The 14983-nt window shown below is 36.8% G+C and overlaps 1 protein-coding gene, 1 long non-coding RNA gene and 1 pseudogene across 2 annotated transcripts; 2 read left to right on the top strand and 1 right to left on the bottom strand.

The window, feature by feature from the left end:
- Positions 1-1454: 1454 nt before the first annotated feature.
- Positions 1455-3557, top strand: LOC149814369 (uncharacterized). Its single transcript, XR_016428059.1, has 3 exons — positions 1455-1628; positions 1849-1965; positions 3322-3557. It is a non-coding gene; the product is annotated as an uncharacterized LOC149814369 (long non-coding RNA).
- Positions 3558-3740: 183 nt separating this feature from the next.
- Positions 3741-4502, top strand: LOC149814368 (xylan glycosyltransferase MUCI21 pseudogene; annotated as a pseudogene).
- Positions 4503-9115: 4613 nt separating this feature from the next.
- On the bottom strand, positions 9116-9893 carry LOC149814367 (protein MIZU-KUSSEI 1-like). Its single transcript, XM_089989946.1, has 2 exons — positions 9876-9893; positions 9116-9523 (listed from the first exon to the last, which is right to left on the bottom strand). The coding sequence occupies exons 1-2, from the start codon at positions 9891-9893 to the stop codon at positions 9116-9118; spliced, it is 426 nt and encodes a 141-aa protein (XP_089846072.1).
- Between the last annotated feature and the right edge of the window lie 5090 nt (positions 9894-14983).

The raw sequence follows: 14983 nt of genomic DNA, 5'->3' as shown, positions 1-14983 counted from the left end.
TGTGAAGAGAGGGCTACTTAAGCTCGTGGTAAGTTTGGTTTGCTTATATCAATGCTTATTTAAATTATTTTATGTATTTTATAAGTTTGGATTATTTTAATTTCTATATATTTGTTGTTTTCTTTTATCTTTTTTTAAAGTTGTAAGAGCTGTAATGTACGAACACTTTCAGATTTTTTTTTTATAATTTGGACAGATTTAGTTTTGCAAGTCCCAGGGTCATAAAAACAATATGACCAAAGACCTAACTGTTTTGGCCAGATCGGGAGTGTAAAAAAAAACTTGGAAGGACCACCTTCCCGACTGGCATCCTCAGGTAGAGGGAGGCATTTTTTGATGTAATATTGTCATTTGTAAATTTGTACTGCTGGGGTCGGCCTAACCTCAGTTTGCTTATCAAAAAAACATAAAAAAAAATCTTAACGCTTCTAGGTAAAACGTGCCATTATGATGAAACAATTCCTTCGTTTTTACACAAATGGTTGGGAAGACGTGATAACAAAATGTATAACTGTCTACCTTAACTAGTTTATTTGACCAAAAAGGAACTGTACTAATACACAGATCATCATTGGTGCGAGTAGTTTGAATTCCCTTAACTCATATAATATCTCTATTCATGCTTGAACATTACTTGAATGACGAGATAATCCGAGTGTGTACGCCATCCTGCTGATATATACGATTTGATCATTTTTTATTATGCAGTCAACTCCTACGTGCTGTAAAGATGTTGATTGCTGAAAAGAATAAAAAGCAGAGCCTCTTGTGTGGGCGTACACCCCTTTGCTGATTAGATAAGAAAAGTATATATCTAGAGAGAGAGAGAGAGAGGGTGGCGTCATAATTATTAAAATTCTAATTTCCAATGAAAATGCAGAGTGTGAAGAGAGGGTTCAAGGAAGCGCATCCAATTGGTTGCATGTATGATGCAAATTGCCTACTTGTTTATGACTGACAACTAATAATGATTTTGACATTAACTAAGAGGAATTATTATCTGAATACACATAAATTTTGTTAAAAAGAGTGGTTGAAAATTGAAGCAGCCAAATTCATTCAACACGCTGAACGTTCTGCATGTCAAAAACCGTGCATGGTGCCCCCTAAAACATGTACTAGATTATGAAAATGCCCTCCTTGCCTGGGAATAAAGCATGACATTTCACACACCACCCTATTGTAGTTTATTTAGTAAATTCCATGAAGCAGGCCCTGATTGACCCACAAATGGGAATTAAAAAATCTCAAGAAACTCACTCTTTCTCTCTCCATAGGTGTTTCACAATATATATGTAATGAAAGTACTCAACAACTGAATTTGTTGGGAGTTTGCTTTCCGTATAGGTCATGTATGAGCATATTGCCCATGAGTCTTCTTTAGGGTTACATGTCAACCTTTGCATAATATATATTCCAGGCTTTAGCTTCCTTCCCCCTTACTGTTGTAGGAATGGTTCATTTGGGGAGAATTCTTCCGAGAGGATGGAAGAAACCAAAGGTCATCCCACCATCCTTTCACAAAGGCAAACTGCACAGAGCTGCTCGTTCCATTTTCATTCTCATCATCATATCTTGTGCTGCCTTCTCAATCCTGCAACTCTTCACCCTTCCCCATGCAGACTTGGGTATTCTTCTCTCTATATACTGCCATACCTTTTCTTCTTTTTTCGTTTATTACACCAGAAAACCGATGGCAACTGGTCGAAAAAACTGCCATGCTGGATGTCCTGCCAAGCAGCTCTTCACCCTTCCCCATGCAAACTAGGAGTTTATGTTATTATGGATTCTATTCAATAAATCAGCACCTGTTTTCCCATTAATTTGTTTTCTTCCATACCATTGCAGGAAGAAGGGAGCAGATGGGTTCACTCAAGACCCACATGCCTGTCAAAGAAAAACCCATGAAAGCTAGCTCAGAGGCCAAACTTCCTCAGACCACATATTGTTCTTCTATCATAGATGGTGAGTGATAATAGAAAATATTTTGAGATTTAAACCACCTGAAATTGATTTAGAATTCCAGGAACTCTCTCTCTCTCTCTCTCTCTCTCTCTCGATATATATATATATATATATATATATATATATATATATATATATATATATATATATATATATATATATATATATATATATATATATATATATATATATATATATATATATATATATGGTGGTTTTGTATCTTGGTAGCTTACGTTGGTACACTCTTGTTTGCATAGATCTAGCAACCAAATGGTAAATCTAACCGTACAGATGTGTTTAGCATAATTTATTTAGTATATGAGAAGGTTTTACCATGTTTAATACACCAAATGATTTTAGTTTTGACTGTTCACAATTCTTAGAAACAAGGGTGGTTTAAAAAATGGTATATAACATCATATTTGAGTCAACTTTAACACATAAAAATAATAAATAGATTCTGCTAAACTTGATCCAATGGTTAGAGTTTACTTTTGAAGCTTATATATAAGAAAATTCTAGGAATTTTCTCATTGCTAGGAAACCCCATAGGGAATTGAAGTGGTTAAAAACTTAGAACACATCATCTCTATGGGCATGACTAGGTTCTTTAGATTCAAATTACCACTCCACATTACTAAAAGGGTATTCTAAGATTGGCATGCAATAACTCTTCAGAGCTGACTTTAAAGCCCCAAAATAAAGGTTAAAAGAAAAGATTAGAAATTTCAGCAGCTGAGATCATTTAGAATTGCATGACAAAAACTTTTAACATCACCATTAGCATTATTATTATTATTGTTATTATTTTTATTATCAAAATGCTCTATAATGCTTATGGTTTGGGTTGGCAGGAACTCAACATGGTATACAGGCTCTAATACGCCTATCTAAAATAAATAAATAAATAATACATGCTCTAATGCCCGGTAGCGTCCTAGCTGTTTTGGGCCATTTGATGTCTGATGGTAGAATTCTAGTATGTCAAGAGCAGATCAGGACATATTTTATATAGTCCTTTTGCCTCTAATTCCAAAATGGGCCTCACATTTATGAATTTCCTGATATGTGCTTCTGATTTTTCAGAAACTGCCAAACAGAGACCTACTGTTATCATGTTACAAAATTCAGAAACCTCAATTTACACGATGAACATGGATTTGAGGTCTCCTATTTGAAAGTTTTCAAGAAACCTACAGCCCATATAAGGAAATTCATAAAAGTGAGTCTTAGTTTTGAAATTAGGGACCAAAGGTTGGCCACTAAATAAAATTTTCTCAAACACTTTATATTTATTTGTATTGTCATCATTTGTGTCACATATTTACATGCTTCCATCCAAAAAAAATTTAGGTACTCAAGATTCAAAAAAGGATGGTTTTCTCTGCTGCGATCGTTCGGATTACAGAAGTGATGTTTGTTACATGAAGGGTGACATCCGTACATCTCCTCGATCATCTACCGTTCATCTCTATCACTCCGGAAGCACGATACTCAATGAGGAGAAAATAAGGCCTTACACTAGAAAATGGGAGAAAAAATTAACTGAAACCATTGATGAGATCAAGTTAATCCCGGTCCCAATTACGCGCAATCGCCACCGTTCTTCTTGCCATGTCAAGCACAAAATCCCAGCCGTTGTCTTCTCAACCGGTGGGTACACTGGAAATGTGTACCATGAATTCAATGATGGGTTGATCCCTCTGTACATAACCAGTGAGAGGTTCAAAGGCAATGTAGTTTTTGTAATTCTCGAGTACCATGATTGGTGGATGAAGAAATACAGCCCCGTGATCCAACGGCTCACGAAGCACCAGATCATCAATTTCAGTAAAGATAAACGAACACATTGCTTCCCCGAATTGATCTTAGGGCTGAGAATTCACGATGAATTGACCATAAACCCAGGCTTGATCAAGTCAAGGAAGAGCATACATGACTTCCAAGCAGTCCTGGCACAGGCATTTAGCCCGTACAGGAAAAAACCGGGACAGAGCGTGTCTCGGCCGAGACTCACAATACTGACTCGGAAAAAATCGAGGGTCTTGTTGAACCTGAAGGAAATCGTGAGCATCGCTGAGAAAGATGTGGGATTCGATGTCGAGATTCTGTGTCCGAAGAGGAACTCAGACTTAGGTGAGGTTTACAGGGTCTTGCATTCTTCCCAGGTGTTGGTGGGGGTTCATGGTGCAGCGTTGACCCATATTTTATTCATGCAACCCGGTTCGGTTTTCATACAGATTGTACCATTGGGTTTGGACTGGGCTGCAGAGACATACTATGATGAGCCTGCTAGGAAAATGGGTCTGAAGTATTTTGAGTACCGAGTCGGTGTCGAGGAGAGTTCTTTGTCTAATGAGTACAATCGCAGTGATCCAGTTCTGGTTCGACCCGAGTCGGTCACTAGTAAAGGATGGTTGGAGACTAAGAGAGTCTATATGGACAAGCAAAATGTTAAGGTTGATCCCATAAGATTCACAGAAGTTCTCACTAGAGCTCGGCTGCATGTTGCAACATTGAGTAAAATCTTATGAACACCAACATATCAGGAAGTAGAAACCAGGGAATTCATGAAGCAAAGGTCATGAATTGGTCATGATTAAGAACATACCAAACATGCCCTTAAGAGTCCAATAGATTTTGCATTATTTGGTTGATTAGGTTTCTTGTAACATATTGTTAATAGCTTAGTATTGTAGTCATAATCACCATCACCACCATCGTCATTATTTTGTAACAGTAATTGTTTTTTATTGGGCTGGTATTTAGAATCAAGCCCTTGCATAGTTAATGTTGGAATTAATATAATAACAGTTGGGTTCCTGGAAAAGATTTTTGTTGACAGTTTTGTGTTTAAGCATTATGTCTTTTGAAGACAACTAATAGCTGCCATTAATTTTTTTTTTACTGTATCAGGTGCAATCGCAATGTACAAAATGCATGAGCCGCTGCATCTGATCACCGTTAATTTTTCTGACACAGCCTGTGAGCTGTGGGGCCCGACAGCAAATGGATGCTAGTCAGATGCAGCGGCACATGCAGTTTGTGCAATGCGATTGCACCTAATCCAAATATGCAACACAATAGAAAACATACTGTGGATTAAATTATTTTAATAAGAAAAAAATGACGCTTTTTAAGTATTGATGAAATATGAGCTCCAGATATTTTTTTTTCATATGTTTTATAAAGTCTTGTCTAAACATAAAATAGTTTGTCGATTTAGTGCCTGTTTTTCCCTAAATAAAGTGCAAAGGTTGCATTCAAAGTGTAATGTACAAAAACACCAGCTTTAGTCCATTCTTGCACATGCCAAGTGAGGTCTTATAAGGTTGCTCAGGAGGACCAAATTCTCTCTCTCTAGAGATGCAAACATGCTAAATGGATTATCCAACTTTCCTGATGTTTCTTTTTTTTTCGTGATTCAGACCCATAGATGTGTTCAGCATGGTCGATTTGTTAAGAAACGATACCCAGATCATGTGTTTTGGATGTCAAAATTTATATTTATAAAGATTTTTTACCATTGATTTTTTGAACCTTATAAAAACTCACCAGTCAGAATCTGATTCCTGTAAAATCAAGTATCTAGATCACATATGTATGACCCGATTTAAAAAAAAATGCAAAAACCTGAAAACCTTATTTAACATGTTTTATTAGCATATTTCATTTATCATGTTTGCATCCCTTTATATATATATATATATATATATATATATATATATATATATATATATATATAGAGAGAGAGAGAGAGAGAGAGAGACCATCCAACGGCGTTCTTTATCTTACAATTGAGTTTTTAGTTGATCAAACTTTACATATTGGATTTTTATCATTCATTTAGTGAGCAAGATGTTTAGATGTGTTTTTGAAATTGCTAAAAAACCGACGGCTCACATGTATTGTAAAGTTTTAAATGCATTGAGTTATCAAATTTTTCACTTTTTGAAAAACATGCTTACTGTAAAGTCTTTGTGTAAAGCATATTTCTTACTAAATAAATTATAAAGAACAAATATATGAAGTATAATCCATAAGATGCTAAGAAGGGTAGTTGTCTAATCGTCATTGGTTATAGATTTTGGACCTTCCTTTGGTTGGACGGCCCCGTTGCCTACATATATATGTGTGCATCGTCGAACACCCATCTCGTGTGATCAACAGTGCTAATTTTTTTGCACTACAGAGGTCTTTTGTTGTGGTCACGATTGTCGCTAAAGACTTTCCTTCTGCCAAAGTCTTTAGCGGTGGTCAATGACCACTTGCTAAAGACACTTAATCTCTACAGTTGGTGTGTGATTGCACGTCCAACCCTTTGTCTAATTTTTTGGTGTTTGACGTTACTCCCGCCTGTGTGTGTGTGTGTGTGTGTAGAGAGAGAGAGAGAGAGAGAGAGAGAGAGAGAGAGTAGAGAATAGGTGGTTGAACAATTAGGTGCTTGTGATGCATGTTTGATGGGTTTTTCTGCTCTTCCAGTATATTTTTTGCAGTTTCGATCCCATAAATGTGTTGGGCATGGTCGATTTACGAGGAATCCATACCTGGGTTATGTGTTTTCGATGAAAAAAATGATATTTGGATTCTCAAAAATTTATAAAGATTTTGGACCGTTGATTTTTTAACCTTATAAAAACCCACCCATGTGTCGGAAGCTAACATTTCAAGAGCTGATCCCTATAAAACCAATTACATAGATCACATCTTTATGATCAAAATTTAAAAATGAAAAAAAAAGGACCTTAAAAACCTATCAAGCACATATGGCAAATACCTACGTGTGTGTGTGTCTATATATATATATATATATATATATATATATATATATATATATATATATATATATATATATATATATATATATATATATTCCCCTCTGAGATCATAACGCTAACCTGCATGGCTTGTGTTTTTTCAGGTGGATCCCTACTGGGTCCGATCTGATCTCTCATGACATGAGTTTTATGTCAATTTGTCAAGTAGGGTGGACCTGGGTCTACGATGATCAGCTTGTGGGTCCATTCCCATCGAGAAGCCCTATAGGTTTTGGTTGGCTTTGTGCTTGACAAATTGGTCCAACAGGTTCGTCTTAATGGATGGTTGGACCCACACTGCAACCACCTATCTAGGAAGCCGGCACCCTAATCCTTGGTGGGATCTACATCACATAAAGAAAAGCTCAAATTATATGGACCCTTAGATTCTCAAGATGTGTAGTCCATAATAAATAGGCTGTCAAGAACAGACACATTATATCAGTAGTGCCCACCTAAATATGAGAGAGGATCACGTAGAGGCACCTCACAATCGGAGGCGCTTGGATGTTGTTCATCCTAAAATTGAACGGCACCCATCAAAACAGTGAATATTCTCATTGTGAGCCGTTCATTTTAAATAATTCTTATGTTGTCCATCCAAAACATTAACAATATTGGAAAATTGAGTAGGTATATTTGAGTGATGGGCATTTTATTTGTACAGCTTATAACTTGAGATCAATGACATCCAGTGTTTGGAGGAGCGTGGAGCTTGATATAAATCCGTAATTTTCACATATCCAACTTAGTGATAAGTGAGCTGTTGCGGCCTCTACTCATAAGGTGAAGGTCTGAAGGCGTTAGTCTATATGCAGTTTATTTTAAAAGTTAGTTATGTAATTTTACCTTAGACTCTTTGTTATATTCAATGACAATGGTAGACTCTCTGTACCCTTTTTATTTGAAGGAGACAATCTGGTTCTTATATTGTATCTCAATCAATAAAGAAAAATGCTCAGTGTGATTGCCAACTTAGGTAATTCTTACGCAAAATTTTTATTTTTCGTGTATGATTGTTTTCTTTTGTTTTTTTGGAGTTTTGATTTTTTCAATCCATCGGTAGTTAGAAGCCTAGTTCCCTAACATTCATAACTGCTCTAATGGCATTATGACTTGATCCCATCTCCTAAAAAAATTAAGTTTTTTTATCACAAGCATGTCAATCTGCTTTGCAGAGCATACCTTGTTTTGAGAGTGCATTTGACTGTTGAGTTCCATACTAATTAGTGAATGGACCAAGGAAATTATAGTTTTCCCATTGCCTTTATCAAACATGAGTCAAGACTGCAAAAATTCTTGGATTCTCTGCATATTTCTTCTAGTTACAGGAAATACAAAGCTATTCACTACCCAATGATTCAAAACAAGTATTCTGGGTTATCATAGTAACAACCATTTAACAAATAACAAAAATGAAAAAAGGGGGTGCAATTTCATCCAACCTCTGTACCAGATACTGCAATCCCACAATAGACAATCCAAAATCCAATGAAGAAAAAGGAAACAGAAGTACACAACAACCAAACCAAAAATCTACAATTTTTATAATTTTATATTTCAAGAAGAAAATGAATATAAGCATACTGATTGATGCCTGTATCATATATTATATTACAAAACAGCATCCCAATCTTTTTGTATATGGAGAAATCCATCTTACACATACAAACAAAGAACTTCTCTAGAACACCAATAACCCTTTAGCCCTCTTCAGACCTTGTCCTTTCTCCCCCAACATCCACACACAGCAGAACACAACAAAACTACTAAACTACAAACAAAATCACCACTCGCTAACAAAAAAAAAGAACAAGCAAACCCTCAAATGCCCACAAGAGCTCTTTACACCTTGTTAGTTTGATCAGCTTAAGGCATTCAAAGTTGAAGGACGCCACGAGTTCAATACCCAAGATGCATGCCTCTTGATGCATAATCGAAGTCAACTGAAACTTCTCCCTGGTGGACAGGAAGAAATACTCATAGAATTTTACACTGCTAACATCAAAACAGGGCAATGAGGGGTTGAAGGTCCTGACCCTGACGTTTTAATCCCGGATGCGGTTTTCCCAGGCAAAAAAAAATCCCATCCTTAATTTACATCAGCCACCATAAAACCCTCATTAAACCAACGGGTCTCCGCTTGTCTGGTAGGAGCAGCAAGTGTACGTCACCTTGTGTTGGGACGTTGCAAGTTCAAATCCCAATGGTATTAGGGTCTGCCTAACCCCAGTTTGCTTTTAAAAAAAAAAACCATTAGACCCATGATTGTACAGAAGAACAAAGAGAAATTTACTATTAATTAGACAAAAATTTTTTTTTTAAAATAATCATATTCTAATGAGAAAAATGCTCAACTCAGGGCCACCACCCCGATCAGGGTTCATCATGTAGAAGGCCTCCGAGTAGCAGCTACCAACCACCCTCTCGAACCTAGCCCTCATATACATGAGCTCGCCACCCTCACAAACCAAGCCGGGCAGCACCCCAGCCCCAACAGACACAGCACGCAGCAAGCCCAGCACCTTCAGCTCACCCTCACCGCACTCCCTGGATACAGTGTACACAGCCTTGCGCCTGTTGCAGTACATCCAGAAGGGCTCGCCAAACAGGGCCTTCCTGGGGCCCGTCTCGAACTCCAGGGCAAGCCTCTCTAGCCCAGAGGCCATATCCTTCACAACTGAGCTCGTGGGCATGGCTAGTTCCAGGACGAGGGCTGGGTCCGAGCCTGACTCGTCCTGCAACACGATTCAAAGTTGGCGTGGCCCTTGCCGTAGCCTAAGAGGGTACCGGTGACTCTCGCCTGGACAAGGTGGGCCACCACAAGTTGGCAAGCCAATATGTGTGTATATGTATATATTATATAGTTTATATTAGGTAATGTATATAATGTAAATTTTATAACTTTTATATATATATATATATAATAGAATATGATAAAAATCAAGAGAATTAAATAATAAAACTTAAGATTGGTTTTAGAAATAAATGAGCTGGAACAGAAGAAGAAAGATTTAGAAGGTTTGAAAGTTGAAAAATAAGGTGGGCCTCCACAAGTTGGGTACCGGTGACGGCAACATGGGAGAGTACACTCTGATCTGACCCCATCTCTAACGTAAATTGATTGTTAGTTGTCACTTGCTTCTTATGGAAAATAAACAAATAATTAAATTGGTTGTTCTATGTGTATAGTGATGGAGTTATAAAACAAGTAAAAGAAAAAAAAAAGGAAAAGTAAAAGTGTGTGAACTGTGCAAGACTAGGGAACAGTGATGCACGAAAGCAGCATTACGCACGATGGGAGCTCATCCAGGAAATTACGAAGTTTTAAAAATAAAAGTCAACTGGAGGGTGTGATTATGGTCCAGTCGATATGATAAAATTAACTCATGCTCTAAGGTGACTGATTTGGAAATATATTTGCCACAGTGAGTTGGTACAGTTTCTTTTAGGTAAATCCCACCCACTAAATATGTTTTACATACCGAATTTGATACGCCACATAAGTTTATCTTCAGGGCATGTGGCTTTTTTCTTCTATATTTTGAAGATCAAAGACCTATCTGTGCTGGTTCAGCCTGTCGTACATATGGTCTTGTCCGGACAGCCTGTCGTACATATGGTCTTCAAATACCACGGTGATTTAGGAACGTGTCAAAGTCCTTATTGCTGAATTCTTCTCCTTATCATTGTGAAAAAATTGGACGGAGTATCAAACTTGCTTTTTCACTATATTTTTAAAAATTTTGAAAACAATTGAAAGCATCTGGTTTCTTAACTAGAGGAAACAGCTAGGAAAACTTGAAAAATCATCAATCATTAAAAAATAGTACTTATATCCTTCCCTTGATGGAACAGGCTCCGGGCCCCAAAAGATCGACATGTATGATCTCTAGCGGAGCACTAGAGACATGTTCAGATCTGTCAAAAGGGAGCTTATGCATTTTTCCAAACATGCACATAGAACACAAAATATAGTTATTATCATTCATAAAATTTAAATAGTTATTTTGCTACAAAAAAGATAAGGTTTTATGTCCTGGATGGTCGAGTCTAGCATGCCAAACTTGAGAAGAAGAAAAATTTTCAGCTGAATATGTCATTAGATTTGCATTGTCCTTATGCATGTGCATCGGCTATACATACATATCTGCCTTAATTGGTCCACTTTGGATTATTCTCCCTTTCTAACCATCGTTCACGTAAAATTCATGAGGGTGGAACTCAAAAAAACATTTATGATCTTTGACAAATTTAGAAACTGATATCAATTTTTTTTAATGCTAGGCGCATGCAACACATTTTTTAAGAGCAAATAATCATGCTTAGAGGGTGAGAAAACATTACCAATGCTTGATATAGGTAGACTATTGTTATTTACCACCACAATCCCATATGAGCCACTATATTCGTCTTCGCTGGACAAATTTGCATCCTTTGGTGTCATATGATGTAACACTCTACTATCGATGTATTAATTTGAATATGTCATGTTGTTTAGAGCCATTGCCACAAAATCCCTGAGAATATCTTAGCATTGCCAGGCGATATGATTTTTCCTTTCGTAGGATTGGCAAGGAAACAGGGAAGAAAATAAAAAAAAGGGTTTTTAACGTGGTTTGAACGATGGAATGCCTATGTCCATGATCCTCATACTCTCTCTACTAAACTCGTAAGAGGGAGGTTCCTTTAATATTAGAGATTACAATCAAGGTGGAGATCTTTCCAAATCATTAGATCCCCAAATCATTAAGCCACATTTTTTGCTCATAAGAATTACAAGGACATTTTATTTCCTTAACCGATTTCTTGACTTTAACTACCTTATCTTTCTTCTCTTGCCTGATTGTCAACTTTATCTTTCTGGATAGAGGTTGATTGAAGATAAGTCTTGAGTCATTTGGTTCTTAAGCTGGATATGGACCATGCTGATTTTGGATTGGGACTGGATCAGAGACTTAGATGGGGGTATGGGTCTTCTTCGGTTTCCTGGCTGGTTCGGTTCCATCTACTTACCTATGTCTACTGCAGCACTGCAGAAGGATCCTTGCTTCTCTATGGAGGCCGGTAATTGAGCACATAAACTCAAAGTTGCAATCATGGAGAGCTAAATACCTCTCCTTCCCTAGGTGTATCACTACGATTAAGCACGTTCTTAGTGCCAGGGGCGGCTCAATCGAAGTTTAGTCCCTAGCCAAAGCCTCCAAACGAGGCCCTAATTTTCTTTTTCATTGTACATAAAAATTCTATTATTTATTGAAGGGGTTGCATCTTTTTTTTCTTAAATTCTTAATATCCTCCATATTTACTAATTTTGTTTTATAAAAAGGGAGTTCTAATATTTGTTTTATAAAGAAGGGAGTTGCATGTGCATAAAAAATCTTGGCCTTAGACTCCAAAACAAGATGGGAGTGACAAAATTAAGAATAGACATAAATTTGGAACCACTTAAGCATTCCTTTGTGTTCCCAACATTTTTGGAACGAACAAATTCATATGGTGGCATTACTCTAAAAAAAAAATCACATGGCGGTATTATTGGTTAATTATTTTCCCTACAATGTTTCGGCTTGAACAACCATACCAAAGACTCTGGCTATCAATCAGATTATTCCTCATTGCAATTGTCTGGTAGCACTTCTTTCATTTTAACACCAAAGCATGAGAGATGTGTTTTTTTTATTAAATATCCTAAGGGACAGAAAGGACACAATTATTATGATTCAGTAACTGAGACTACGATTTCTAAATATGTATCTTTTGCAGAACATCGTTCACGCTTTTCATCTAGTTCAATGGAGATGTCTAACAAAATGGATAGTCTGTTTCTTGTTCCATGTTTATTTAAAGAAAACAATTCTTAGTCTAATCATGAACCTTCTAACTGAAGCAATATTTTTCTATAATAAAGAAAATCAAAAGATGGATGACTTAGAATTGGTCTCAATTCCTCTCCTACCAATAGTTGGCAAACATTCCAGCATACATTAGTTTCTCAAGGAAATTATTCTTCAAGTAACCTTATATTCATATCATATAGACATAGCTACCACCTTTCATGCCTAAACCATAATCTTAAACAGTTGTGCATGTCACAAGTAAATACAATACCTTGACTGCCAAGACAAAAATACATGGCCATGACACTTGAAAGAAAACACAATGTTGATATCAAAGGACATTATATTTCAATAGCTTATACCAAGGTTATCAAAAGGAAAGTAGAATAAAAAATTAAAAAAATTTATGTAGGAAGAGGAAGCAAAAAGTGAAGGTCATTTAGGTCCATGTGAAGAGGGAAGCAAGAAGTGAGTAATGAAGCTTTTATTTTTGTTCTGATATGCAAGCTAGGGCACATAAAGTAAAAAAGAGAAAAAGTTTGTCATGCTATATGAAACTATTACCTTTCAAGACTTTTTTTTAGTTTTTTATTACATGATTAAGAAACAAGTCACGTATATTAATTATAACAACAACAAATAATATAAACATTTTGAATGAGATAAATGAGTATTTTACAGGTTATTTTTGTTCTGATATGAAACTTTTATTATAAACATTTCAAAATTTTGGAGGCCCCTCCAAAATAAGAGGCCCTAGGTGGTGGCCTCAAATCTCAAAGATGCCAGCCGGCCCTGCTCCATGCTATTTCATTTACATTCTTCTTCGTGGATTTCTAAGATGCTGAGACAGTTCCTTTGGTCCGGAACGAGTGATAAGCTTAGAATGAACCTTGCCTCGTGGGATGTTGTTACTCTGCCCTTAGATCGTGGATGCTGATGAATATTGCATTATTATCACCAGCCACACCTTTTTCATTTCCTGAAGGTCAATTTCTCTATGACCTGAGCTATGTACTGCTGCTGTTTACATGGAATTAAATAAATTGTTTTCATATCCCTAAGAAAAAACGTTGGGGTGCAGTTTCTTTGGGTTATAAATAAAAAAACCTCTGACAGATGCAGTTCATCCATGCAATGAACAACATTCAAAATACTATGGTTTATTACTTTATTTTTTCATGAGGAGCGGAGAAACCACCCTCTGGATCAGAGACTTGGTCTTGTTGGTTAAGCCTGCCGTATGGTGTAATTCGTGGCCCACCCCTTGCTCCTCGGGCGTGTTTGCTTCCAAACAAGCAAATTACATAATCCTCTTGCCCTGACATCCATGAGAATGGAACCCTCACCACCCGTTTAGGAGCCAAGGGCCCCACCTTACACTACACCAAACTCCTTGAGGCTATTCAAATTAAATACTATGGTTGGACTATGCGTCTCTTAGATTGGTCCCCACGCGTTTCTCTAAGCTATTGATGCCCTAAATAAATGACATCTAAAGTTTGCAAAATAAATAGGTGAAAACAGTGTTTTTTTATTTACAGAGAAAGCTGAGGACCTGTATCTTTGTGATATAACCAGACATGCCGTTACTGAGATTGCTCTTATTCATTTACCATGTGTTGGAACTGACTAATGCATTTATCAACACCAGTTCTTTAAATCATGCCATTTTGTATTCATCTTAACCATGAATAAAGAGAAGATACGGCTTTGTCTAAACAGATTTTCATTAGCAGTAAAACCATTGGACAAGATACTGGGAGGCACGTTATTATTATTATTATTATTATTATTTTATAAGCAAGCTGTGATTAGGTAGACCCCACCAGTTATACAACGTACCGTTTGGTTTTGAACTTTCAACGTCCCAACACAAGAAGCTCTTAGTGTGCCGGTTGCTGGGCCCCAAATGATAATCATTCTCTCTCGGAGCAATCTTGTCCATCTCTCACGTGAAAGCAAATGTGATAACATGCGGCAGTGGAATTCAAATCGGGACCTCTTATTGTGAGCCACATGATTTCAAATCACATGAGATGCAATCCTTACATGTCATGAATATCTTGCTATATTATATTCTGACCAAGAGATCTCCTAGGATTGAATGTATGATGAAACCCATCCTATTTCAAATGATGGGATCCATTTTCAAGGGCCTCAGCAACTCCACACCCTTGTGGCATTGCCAAATCATTCAAGGACAACCCTTACATTTTTTTCTTTTAGGGCCTGTTTGAAATGTGTAGTTGAGATGGGCGTTTATGGAGTTAATGCATTTGAAGAAGTGGCACCTGCTAAATCCTGTAACCACCTAATCCATGATTTAGTGTAAATACAAAGGAGAAAGGGCCTCAC

The sequence above is a fragment of the Nuphar pumila genome, chromosome 15, assembly GCF_984573655.1.
Source record: "Nuphar pumila chromosome 15, dmNupPumi1.hap1.1, whole genome shotgun sequence".
In the NCBI taxonomy this organism is placed as follows: domain Eukaryota; kingdom Viridiplantae; phylum Streptophyta; class Magnoliopsida; order Nymphaeales; family Nymphaeaceae; genus Nuphar; species Nuphar pumila.
Note: the sequence above shows the minus strand (reverse complement) of the source record. Positions and strands in the feature narration are given on the sequence as shown.